The 12,726-nt window shown below is 35.2% G+C and overlaps 1 protein-coding gene across 2 annotated transcripts; it reads right to left on the bottom strand.

The window, feature by feature from the left end:
- Window positions 1–3,366: 3,366 nt before the first annotated feature.
- LOC119070132 (glutamate-gated chloride channel-like) lies at window positions 3,367–11,356 on the bottom strand. 2 transcript variants are annotated; one of them, XM_037174456.1, is made up of 12 exons: window positions 11,352–11,356; window positions 5,371–5,447; window positions 5,201–5,313; window positions 5,075–5,142; window positions 4,917–4,986; window positions 4,575–4,811; window positions 4,376–4,516; window positions 4,155–4,307; window positions 3,914–4,078; window positions 3,773–3,843; window positions 3,624–3,676; window positions 3,367–3,557 (listed from the first exon to the last, which is right to left on the bottom strand). In XM_037174456.1, exons 2-12 carry the CDS (start codon window positions 5,442–5,444, stop codon window positions 3,461–3,463), a joined length of 1,242 nt encoding a protein of 413 aa, XP_037030351.1. In that variant the 5' UTR covers window positions 5,445–5,447; window positions 11,352–11,356; the 3' UTR covers window positions 3,367–3,460. The 2 variants fall into 2 exon arrangements, with proteins under 2 accessions (XP_037030351.1, XP_037030350.1); XM_037174455.1 differs by lacking the exon at window positions 11,352–11,356 and having other exon boundaries at window positions 5,371–5,635.
- Window positions 11,357–12,726: the final 1,370 nt, after the last annotated feature.

The following is a 12,726-nucleotide window of genomic DNA, read 5'->3' as shown; positions in this document are numbered from 1 at the left end:
TTCTTATTGAGGGACTCGAGTACCACATTCACTTCGCGAATCCATCCAGCCGTTACGGAGAACCGGCACTCATGGCCGTGCGGGACCGACGAGTCAATTTGAATACAGATTGTTATCGCAACGGATATAGGGACTAATTCTAAGCTAATTCATGTTAAAATGGCTTCCCTCGACAACCTGACCACGTAGCAACAGCCAGCTAAAGTCGAAATTTCGACATTTTTAAATCGTGATATGTCCAAGATGAAGAGAGTTTGAAACTCTTTGAATGGCGATATTGGTAGAGGATCCCATGCTCTATTAAACGCCGAGAATGGATTTTACAAAATTTGTCTGAATTGTACAATATTCGAAAAAGTATATTTTCACCATCCCCGGCGAAACTTGAACTCATCTGTAATACACAAATTGATCATGTCTGCAACAAAACAATAATGCCTGATCAGCCTGTAGTCTCAGCTTTACAACGATACCAAACATGCTATACAAGGCTCACAACAAGTATCTGTTACGACATTTTGTTTGCAGCAAGGTCATTCAAGTGCCCGTTCCTTTAGTATGAGTATAGTTGTTATCCATTCTTCATAAATAAGTGGCACTGGTACTAGCTAAAATTGTAGCCTACATTTGTGTGCCTCGTATTTCATTTTTGATTGTGTCTTTTTTTCAAAAATGTACGACCGCAATAACGAATGTGTTAGATTTAAGTAAAAATTAGTTTTGGCTCGGGTAATACACGTTCTTTGCTTTCTTTTTTCAATTTAACCAAAATTGTTAGAATTTTTCGATGATAAGATTGGTGCGTTGCATTTATTATATCGACATTGAGGAAATCTGTCGGTTCTTGCGTTTATGCATGGACGCACAACTCATTTTTGATGCTATCATTCGAGAGAGAAAGATAAATAAAATTTACTCTTTATCTTGGCGAAAGCCGACCGAAATTGTTTTTCCAAAAATAGTCCTAGATATGAAAAAAAACGCGCATAGCGATTTGCTTCTAGTATTAACACTAAATTAACAAGCGTCTCGGGGCAATGCTATGTTATTTGACGAGGTATTTGATAAAAAATCTTCTTTAGTTTTATGACACGTTTTGTTGCTATAGAAGACGGTTAGTCGGAGAAGAGTTAATCGGTCAAGTTGAACAAATTACAGAGACTCGTTGAGTTGCTTGGGACAGGGCCTATTTTTCAAAAATGCCATTTCTAAAATTTCTTAAATTTCTAAAATTTGAGAAATTTTAGAAATTCTGAATGTAAAACGTCAATTTCAATGATTTTTTATTGTCAAATTAGTTAAATTTGCATACTTTCACGACAGAGTAAAGTTAACCAGGCAGGAGCGCTTGTTTGACTAGGGACCTGAATAATCTAGTAGCCCTCGATATTTTGCGAATAAAATTTTTAAATTTATGTCAGTGTTCATTTGAGTTCATTTTCATCCCGTGTATTAGGTCCCTTATTTGACGTTTCGAAAATGAACCGCTCCTGCCTGGTTTATTTTACTCTGCCGTGATACTTTATTACTTTGTCATCGTGAAATTCACTATTTTTTTTGTAAACACCTATAAAAACCCTTATAAAAACGAGTCTTCAAACTTTTTTCGGAATTGACTTGAAAAAAGAGGCTGTTCTTCATTATTGATTTTTAAATCTGGACCTCGGAATAGTGCGCAAGGTAAAAAAGTTGATTTTCAGACCCACATTTCCTTTTTCCTCATTTGCACCACTTGCCATTTTTAAGCACTCGTTAGGGACCATTCTAATAGTGCACACTCTATTTATGGGGAGCCCTTAGCTAGTGCTTAAAAATTGAAAGTTTTGTGATTACGGTCGATTTGTAAAAGATTTTTTATTTTCATTTTGTAGAATCGAACAAATTTGAATCGACCGATTTTCAGTTGAAACTTCACCGGAATAGTTTTGCGCAAGAGATGAGAACACCAATGTCTTAGCAACAAGATTTTATGTACTCCAGGATGAAAAAGTTCAGTAGGGTATCACTATTCTAGATAAAAATTACTTCCATTTGAAATTGTGGACTATTGGGTTAATTTTTTTCCTTTCCCTTTCCCTATGTAGAAATCAACTTTCGCATGGGGCAGGTAGTAAACCAGAATACATTGGAAGCTGCTACGTACTTCATTAACCCGGAAACTACTTTGTGATACTCACAAACTCATTTGTGGCTTTTTGAGCAACATGCGTCGGTAACTGTTTTTCGACAAGTGTAAATGAATACATCGACTTCATCTCGGATATAAAGACTCTACATTTGTCAAAAAGACAGTTACAGGAACAAGTTGCTCAAAAACACACTTGAGAGTTTGCTTTATCACAAAAACAATTTTGTAACAATACCTCAGTATCCAGAGTAACCTATACTATGCAGATATTTGACAAAATTTTCTGTCGGAGAAATATTTGTACTCTACAGAACTCTGTATTATGCGGGCGATTAGATTTATACTTGAATGAATTTGATAGGTAAATTGCTTAAAAGTATGAATCACTTCTTAAAATGGAGCTTAACACCCTGACTTGTGGCATTTTTAACCGAACTTACATACAATATAATTTCGTAAGTGGATACTTCAAAAATTTAATTTCTCGAAATATTGTAAGGAATAAAACTGGAGATTCTAAAAATAATTCACATATCCGAATCTAACTGACGATGTTTATCCCAAATACAAAGCCATCACTTCTAACTATCCTATATCCTATTGACTCATATAATTTGAACCACGCTAGTCAAAATAGCCATTCGGAAAGATGCACGTATGCTATTTTACTGACAAATGTCGTCAGGTAATGAATCATTTCCCAGGGGTGCAAGGGAGTAAAATACCTTTTTTAAATTAAGTCATGTTGCATGTAAGCGTCCTGTAAGCACATTTTCACAATGAAGTAAAGTGTACTTTACCGCGTACTGGCATGTAAATATTTTTACGTGTTACGGCATGTTTCATTTTCATTTACATTGCCTAATCACGTAAAGCATTGTACTTACGAGGTTCCAAGTTGTGTATTTGACAAGTGGGGAATACAGCCCTCCCCTTCGGGTCGGGCTGTAACACCCCACTTATCAAATACACAACTTGGAACCTCGGAAGTAATATACTATTAGAAAGTACCTTTGAAATTACGTAAATATTTTCTAAAATTTCTAAAAAATTTCTTAAATTTCTCAAACATTTCTCAAATTTCTAAAATTTCTCAAATTTCTCAAACATTTTTGAAAAATAGACCCTGGCTTGGGATGACTTATCATTAATCATTAATCGATCATTAATTTTGTGCATAAAGATGGTAAAAATGTTGCGTTGTCGAGGGATATTGGATGTATTTATTAGCCAAGAGGTTATGGATTAGTTTAATTTTACATTTTTTCCCACAATTATGCTCGACCGAGGGCAACAGCGGTTAAAAACCAGTCCAAATCCAAAAATTATGAATCATTCCTTGTGAAGGTATGCAATCCAATAGGCCAAATTGAACACTGCAAATGAGGTTGGGAACATGATTCTCGCTACAATGTCGATTTTCTTCGATCTGAAACAGTAATTTGTGGGGACGTTGATCGGTTATGAGAATGATTCGTTCTAAGTATGAAATTACTTGGACGCCTTCGACAGGCAGGTGAGATAGTGTTTGTAGTGAGAAGGACTTCTCTGTGGGATTAACGGATTAAAAAAAAATGATAAAACGAAATTCGTAGAAAAGAAAACTTCGTTCAACAACAACAAACAAACAAACAAATATCTTACAGTCGACTCTTTGCTTTCGTCACCACTCAATAGGGAAACTCCTTCGGCCTGCTCGCACTTATTTTTGTCCTCTACAAGAAGTAGACAAAAAAAATTCATTTTTAGTGGTTCTAAAATTGCGGCATTGTTGCAGGATTTTACCGTTACGTGAAGTGTAATTCAGTGTAGCGAACTGAAGCAACGTTCCAAATATGAATGCCAAACAAACACTCAACCAAATATCAACTGCTTTGATATAAGAGCCTGTTGGCAGTGCAGCAGTTCTGTACGAAACTTGAAAGACCATTGCGAGTAGTGTAGTTGAAACTGAAGATCACACACCCACCAAGAAATGTGCCCAATTATGTAGGGAAAGCAATCAATAAAATTACCGGAAACTTACCCAGAAATGCGCGAGAAGCGCCTCTACTTGGATCCAACCAGAACGAAACAAATGAAGCAAGAACCAGTACACAGTTTGGAATGTAGATTCGAGTTAGAGATGGCATCAAGTCACGTTTAAAGGAGAACATTGCTTTTAAGCAAGAGTATTCGGCTGTAATGAAACGACCAAAATCAAATGTGTGCTCATGCCATTCGATTATGAAGGCACCAAGTTCATACGTGCTATTGATTTAGTCGAGCAGTATTCCGGCGAATAACCAGTCAACGTGAACCCCTGAAACTCTAACGATAGCTTGTTGATAACTTGAATCGGTAATACCTCTTTCCATTGTACAATCACATCATTGGTAAGGTATCCGTCTGAAAATGGTCGGAAAACTCTGAACTATGCCAAAAATTGACCGTCTCATATACCTACAAGAAGCGATTTGAAGTGGACATTCGTGTCGATCAAATGGATATGGTTGCAGGTTCATGGGACAGTCCAGTGTCAACGATATGCGAGTCGAGTACAATACACTGCCGCTGGGGAAGATTCGAACGTAAAAGTTTGGCGCAAGCATGTTGTGGAAATTGCCTTGTTTTTCGTTTGAAAAGAATAAATCTGGCATCCAGATACGTCTCGCCGCATCCACGTGTAGATACTTCAATTTACCTACGAGAAGACATTTTTATCTTGATATGCTATCATCCAAAAGCGACGCTGCATATTATTCTGGATTTTAGTTTCAGTCCCAATTTTAAATAAATTATTTTTCACCTCCCATGTCATCAAATTGCAGTCGTTCATCAAGCCACATATATCGAAATGTCAGCTGCACACTATACTCCTGAAAGTCAAATAAACTCGAACGATTTAAACGACTTTTTGTTCAAACCTTTTGATGAGAGAAGTCTGACTATATCTTGGACACTCACCTGCTTCAAGTCGTCAACATATGGCATGTTTCTCACAAAAAAGTTGACACGAACCACCACGGGGCCATCTGTTACATCGATTAAATGTGATATCCTTATATTCAACGAAGTGTAGAATTCCCTTACCGGTTCCATTAGCACCAGATGGTCGGATTCTAGCATCGTATCTCTTGTCCGTCAGTAATTGGTCCAGAACCGCTTTCTCTTTCTCGAGTATATTCATCGTTGAATCATTTGCGCTGAAAAACAGTCGGACACTTTGTGTGATAACGGTCAACAAAGTTCTGCATACTTACAATGCCACACTGCCCAGAGAGACAAATATAAGCTGCAGAATGAAGTGTGAAGTTCCCTTCCTTAGACGAAACATTTTCTTCGTGTGTTGCGTTTCTTTTTTATTTGCTGTTTCTTCCTCCCAAGGTTCTGCTACATTAAATACTTTTCGCTATCTGATGCAATGGCAACTTACCACAACTGCGTATAAATTTAGCGAAACGGAAGCATTAAATTTGATGCAATTGATTCAAATTTGAAAACAACTGATGTTGTGTACGGTGTGCTCATACATCAGTTAGTATTGTGATAAACCAATTTATAGTCTGCTTACTTTATAGCATTGTCATTGAAGAACAAAGATAATGTCTTGACCTATTGCTGGCGTGGCGTACAGTTTCTCCGATGAACATTACGATTTGAGCCACGTTCGTCAGCCAACAATGAATTGTGGCTGCTTTCAGTGATTTTTAACTTATTGCTCACCATCATTCCATTTTTATAGCATCTGCTTAAATTTTAAATCGGTTCCTATCGCTACGAGTATTGACAAATCAGTAAAAACACTCAAAAGAGTAAAAGTGACGCAAGTCCCTGTGCATACTTCCAAAACAACTGATATCGCTGGAGGTGACGCATTCTGCGCTTGTACGCAAAAACTGTAACAGCAAAAATTTGACCAAAGAAATTCTAGAAACAAAATTTTACCAAAAAAATTTTGCGTCACAAAGTGGCATATGTTGTACTTGTAAAGTACTTTTAAGAAATTTTTTAAAATAGGCAAGAATATGTCCTAATACGTCCGAACCATCTGCCACTTTGTGACGCAAATTTTTTTTGGTAAAATTTTGTTTCTAGAATTTCTTTGGTCAAATTTTTGCGGTTACAGTTTTTGCGTACAAGCGCAGAATGCGTCAACTCCAGCGATATCAGTTGTTTTGGAAGTATGCACAGGGACTTGCGTCACTTTTACTTTTTTGAGTGTTTTTGACTGATATCAGTTCTTTTGGAAGAATTAGTAGATTGAAAAAAAAATGTAAAAAATTTGAAAAAATTGAAAAATTTGAAAAAAATTGAAAAATTTAAAAAAATTTGAAAAATTTAAAAAATTTGAAAAATTTAAAAAATTTGAAAAATTTAAAAAATTTTGATAAATTTAAAAAAAATTAAAAAATTTTGAAAAATTTGAAAAGGTTTGAAAAATTTTGAAAAATTAAAAAAATTTGAAAAATTAAAAAAATTTGAAAAATTAAAAAAAAATTTAAAAATTTAAAAAATTTTGAAAAATTTTAAAAATACTAAATTTAGGAAAAAAAATTGAGGCGAGCAGAGCTTACCAAATACCAAAAGCGAACAAATTTGTTCTACCATACCCATCCACACACACACACTTAAAGGTGTTCTTATATGGGGCCTATATGGGAACTTCGAGGAGCCCTAGCTCCGAAACGAGGCCGGTTCCTCCCAATTTTTTTTTCTGGAATGTCTTAGAATGACGACTAGAATCTACTCCCAAAATTTCAACAAAATCTAAAGAAGACTTTAGAAGATAGGAAACACGGACGGACGGACGGACTAACAAAGTAACGTAGGATTTTTTCATTTCGTTTAAAGTACTGAAATTGACCAAAATGTATGGAAATGGGGCTTCTTGGAAGATTTTTTGCGTGGCCAAATTTTAAGCTGCAAGAACGTGTGATAGCTCGTTGAACTCGTACGGACGCCTAGTTTTTTTTAATGGTAATTTTTAGTCATTTGTCTTTGAATTGTAGAACTTCAATATTTGCTGTATATATGGTTCTGCAGTCTACGACAAAAAATTTTTTTTGAAATTTTTTCTAGTAATAGGACTTGCGTCACGGGCGCTATGCTAACGCGCGCCCATGATGGTCCAGACATTAATTACTCCAATTTGTCCAGAGTTCAATTCATACAAATTCTTCCTCTGCGTGGAAATTTCCATTTTTTTGTGCGTTGCTAATTGACTATTCGCACACACGTCCGAATAGTCACATCAATTCTTTCATCGAGTCATTCTGACGAAAGTGCGAATAAGAACGTAAAGATAGTGTCAGACTTCTTTTATGGATTGGTGATTTCTAACACTTTCCTCAGATACAAGAATTCAAAATCACTGATCGATTATGTGATAACAGTGAATACAGAAGAGAGAATAGTACACAGAAGTTTTAGCTCTCTTACAGACCGTTCCAGCTTGTCCATTGTCACTATCGCTTCATTAAAAATAGGAAGGTACCTATTGACACAACGGAATTATGAAGGATTAAAATTATTTAATTATTAAATTATTCAGGCATAATGCCTACAGCATCCGAATGCAAGGCAAAAAAAATCAAATTCACACAAAGCGCTGTTTTCTATTGGTCGATGAAAGCAGAACAACAAATCTCAACAACGGTAAATTCTACTACTTCTTTCGTTTTAAAGTATTGCATCCGTATTGTCGATAACAGATGACAACAATTGTTAAAAGTTTCCCATGTGCAGAATAAGCACCAGCTAAATATCACCAGCTGGTGTACATACAAAAACACTTTGTATTGTAAATAATTCAAAGACAACCTACACACATTGCATTTCTACGTTACCGTCATCTGTGCGCGCACATAACACGTATGATTGAAGTAAACTAATTTTTCAGAATGTGTTGCGATTGTTTATCACACGGTAAGTGTGTGTTAGTAGATCAGCTGGTGATATTCAGCTGGTGCTTATTCTGCACATAGGAAACGTCATACTACACTCGGGAAATAATTTGATATTTCGTATCACGATGAGTAAAAGTAACTCATCTGACTACGAAATATCAAATTCCTTCACTTGTATGGTAATATACTATTCAGAAATGTGTTGGGAACAAGCCTTTATGTTACAATTTTCAAGAGGATATTTAGTCTTTAATTTGGACTGATTTCGATGTGGCACATGTGTATTGAAACACTATACTACGAACTTCAATTTTTGTAAATATATCGAAAAATGTGTATTTGCAACGAAATCGACTTCTTATTACTATTCGTGGGTCAAATAACTAATTAAACTTATAAATTGTCATTTCTCCCACAAATTTCACTTTATTCGGATTTTGTAGTACAAAATGTGCTACATCGAAATCACAAATATTTTGTGGAAGAGTTAAGCTACTGTCATGGAATATTATGTATACTTACTGGCCAAGGTGTCCTCGACTCAGCAGCACCGGTTACAGAGTACTCTTAAAAAGTCCATTCAAAAATTGTGAAAAAGTTGATTCAGGTGAATTTCCGTCCGGGACATGCCTAGTGTACTGGTAGTGCTCGACCTTTCCTACCACCTCATACCACAAACTAAACATAATCATTTGTCTCTCAGTCGAAAACCATAACGTCAGATTTTCGATATTAGGCAATCTCGGCAGTGGCACCTTTTGGACCATCGGTTTCTTCGGTAGTTTTGTAGAGTTTTCAAAGCTCTACATTCCCCTAGAACATTGTTTTCAAGAATACTCTCAACTTTCCGAGTTATGACCATCGTAAAGTTAAAGTCGTCCGGAGCGACTTCTTCCCGGGCTCCCTCGGATCCATCAACCACATGCCCGGACACAGTTCACAGTTTTCGATGATCTACGTTTTCCATACACAGGCTATCGCGGACCTTAAAATTCGCAAAGTTCGATATGCCCTAGTGAGTACGGTAAGAGGGTCTTTTTTACTTTCAGAGAATTGCAAATCGAGTCGGGTACTGAGTACTGACTGTGAAGGATTGAGTTAAATTTGTGGTTTTAATTTGTCAAATGAGCCCGCGATCACTAGCCATGAAAAATGTCAACCATGAGAAAGAATGGTTTTCTTATCGCACTAGACGAGTTCGAAACGATATACATTATTAATATAATGTAACGTGATGAGTAGCACAACAACGAATCGGAAGTAGAGTGATAAAAAGTTTTTTTTTTTTGGTTTTTCGATTCTTTTTTATTATCTTTTTCACTATTAGACTTTTAGACGTCAAGGAAAAAAAATTTAAGACACTAAATTTGGTTGCGTAGTGAAAATGTTTCATTTTGCAAAGTGAACCACCAAAGAAAATTTCACTCGGCTTAGCACTGGTCAGTGATTAAATACATATATTTTTAAAGCAAACAACTTGGGTACGTGCATAACGGATCAATGTGCAGAATCAGTCGTATGGTTGGTTGATCCTTGAGCGTCACTTATGCCGGCTGTATGGCCCACGTTCGATGGTTCCTCGACAATGGATTGTGAAGTTTTCGCTTCGGAATTATAAGGGTCACTATGAATGGCATACACTGACGGCTTCTCTGTGTGTGAATGAAACTAATTAAACCACAAAATAGTTTCTTGGAACAAAATAATTTTATATCAGACCCGAGAAGCAACAAATATAACCACCCATGATGTTATGCTATCAATTCACTTCTATCACCTTCGAAGAACTTAATTAATTCGGACCTGCACTTTTTGGCTAAATTTGTTTAAGGTTATCACCTTATTGGATTTATAAATTTCTATGCGTGTGTACGCGTTCTATGCTCTCTTTTCTAATCTAATCAAATTAAACATCGAATTCGATGATAACAAAGGAATTGTGCGCACTGCAATTATTGTGAAGTGATTGAGGAAGTGAGGGGAATGTAATTCAGCAAAAATATCGTTATGTTAACCCAGGAATTCTTTCTCGGAAAACGCATTCTCATACTTCCCAAATTTTCCCATATTTTCACGAGTTTTCCTTCATTTTCTTAAAACCACACCCCGCGCACGAAACGATTGATCTTCAGTGCAATTCCGAAGAAGCAAGAGTTTGTTGGCGAAATGATATGGAGCTTATGCTTCGACTGCCGAAACATCTAGAATCTGTAATTAAATTATTCACTCTTATCACTCTACTTCTTCTATTACCATTTTAACTCTCATACTAAATACTAACATATAGAACGAAATATATCAATGTCGCATAGGTTTTTTGAATTGTTCCTCTTGAAATGCTTTTAAATTTCAACTAGGTAATTATACTGGAAACACTGAAAACACTACTCACCTATCATCTTCTGTCGATAACAGCTTCAGGCTTAAACGTAATGCTCTGAAGAATGTGCTTTTGTAAAGACCATGGCAAAAAAGGTTGTAGAAGATTTGAAATCGATTACTTGAAAATATGTAAGCAAATAACCAAAGGAAGTAATAGATCCGACTGTAAAACTGCTTATCTTGTGAAGATTTTTTTTTTTCTAAATTAACAAAATGATTTTCATAGAAAAAAACTGTGACATTCAGTTCAAATAGCTTTTCTATTGTAAAGAGACTATTGAAATTGAGTGTGAATCAGAGCCTATTTTTGGAAATTTTTGCCAAAAATTTCCAAAAACTGCGAACGTCCAAAAACCGAATTTTTCCATCATTTCGAACTGTTTTGCCAACTCCTGAACTCAGCCTTGCGTTTCAGCTGACTCTCAATTATTTTGTTTAATTCTTGACACTATCAGCTTTCAAATGAAGTCGAGCATGATTAATTAATAAGAGAGCGTCAATAATCAAACAAAATCATTGAGAGCCGACTAAAACACAAGGCTGAGCTCAGGAGTTACCAAAACAGTTCGAAATGATTGAAAATTCGGTTTTTGGACGTTGGCAGTTTTTGGAAATTTTTGGCAATTTTTGGCAAAAAATTTCCAAAAATAGGCCCTGGTGTGAATAGGCAAATTATTATAAAAAGACTATTTGGACTCAGCCACGATATTATGATGAAGAGACTATTCGCACTGTGTGAGTTTCTTTTACTTCATTAGTTGTAACATACCTTTTGCTATATAATCTGGTCCAAGCCAGAGCTTATCGTTTCGTCAGAGCTGTCGACAGCAGATGCATAAGCTAGCTAGAGAAGAAGAAACTACATGACTTAACTCAATTCGGAAGAAAATGTTCACATTATTTGATGTGTACATCAACATACAGACTGCAAAACCTCTCGAACGCTTTTCGACTTTTAAAGCTTTCCATAGTAAACAAATTCATCGGTTGTATGTTGTATGGGTGTTTATGGTGTTTTTCCACTTTCTCAATAAAAGCGGCACTAATCAGTGAATTGTTTCATCAATTATATTTTATTATATATTCGAATCGTTGCAATAAATTGATTTGATTCGAATTTATTGATGGTACAATACTTAATGGTTGAAGTGATTTAAGTTGTACAACATTTTTGTTGGTTTATTTTTTATATCCTTAAGATAATAATTATGTTCCATTCGTTGAATGGTTGATAACAGAAAAGTAGGTTAGACAATACTTCGTAAACGGTGAATCGACGTGAGTGGTTGATTAATCAAATATAAAGTGTATTGCAATGAAATGAAGTTTTTTTTTATAAGTGCAGACGAGTATACAAACATGACGAATTTAATTATCTTTAAATTCGTCAAATGTTTCTTTTTCGGAAAACAATATAAACCGAAAATACAATAGACACATAAGTGACACCATTCATATACCACGTAATTATAATCATTTTTTATTAGTCATTTTATCGAAAATTCAACAGTAAACATTTCTTCATTCAATGAAAAAAAAAGTTTTAATTTTAGAAGGTATATGTGTGTGTTCTAATACATCGTAACCCTAGCTGCTAATAATTTTGTCTAAGTAAATTTTGTTATGATTGTATGTTCTATCGTAAACCCAATTCATATCAGACCTAGCCCGAAACACCTCATTCCAATTTATTTAAAAAAAAAAGAAAAGAAAAAAAGGAAACCGGGTGTCGAATCGAAATGTTTTTGGTTTTATACAAATCTCCTTTTTCATTTTTAAAATATTATTTTAGGTGAATCAGTGGACGAACGAATGTATTTAAAAATTTGAAGCTGCGTTTGGTGGGGCGTTCAAATTTTTAATTTTCAGCTCAGTTTATGAAAGTCTTGGTGATAAAGAAATATATCTGTGACAAAATGTGATACAAATGGCTTATGCTCCTCATCAACATAATGTGGGACATGGAGCTTATGCTCCTTTTTACAAAATGAAATGCATGCCTCTTTTAAAGAATATGGCATTGAGCTTATGCTGTTAATATGAAGAAATTAAACTGACTAATTGCATTAGTACCAATTGTTATCAGGTAACACTCTATCTATGTATTCAATATCTATATCCGGCATCGTCAATAAACTTACTTTATACAGCTCCGATATCCATTTCCATCATTGCAACATATGCTACCTTTTACATAAAGTGAGACATATGACATGAAGCTTATTTGCTCCTATTAAAGCGTTTAAAGTAGACTTAAAAGAATGCGATGCAAGGATAATAGTGATCATCACATGTACGCACAAGCTTTATTACACTGAATAAACTTTA

Source organism: Bradysia coprophila (assembly GCF_014529535.1).
Source record: "Bradysia coprophila strain Holo2 chromosome X unlocalized genomic scaffold, BU_Bcop_v1 contig_473, whole genome shotgun sequence".
Lineage (NCBI taxonomy): Eukaryota > Metazoa > Arthropoda > Insecta > Diptera > Sciaridae > Bradysia > Bradysia coprophila.
The sequence above is the reverse complement of the archived record's forward strand: the minus strand, read 5'-3'. Positions and strand labels throughout refer to the sequence as shown.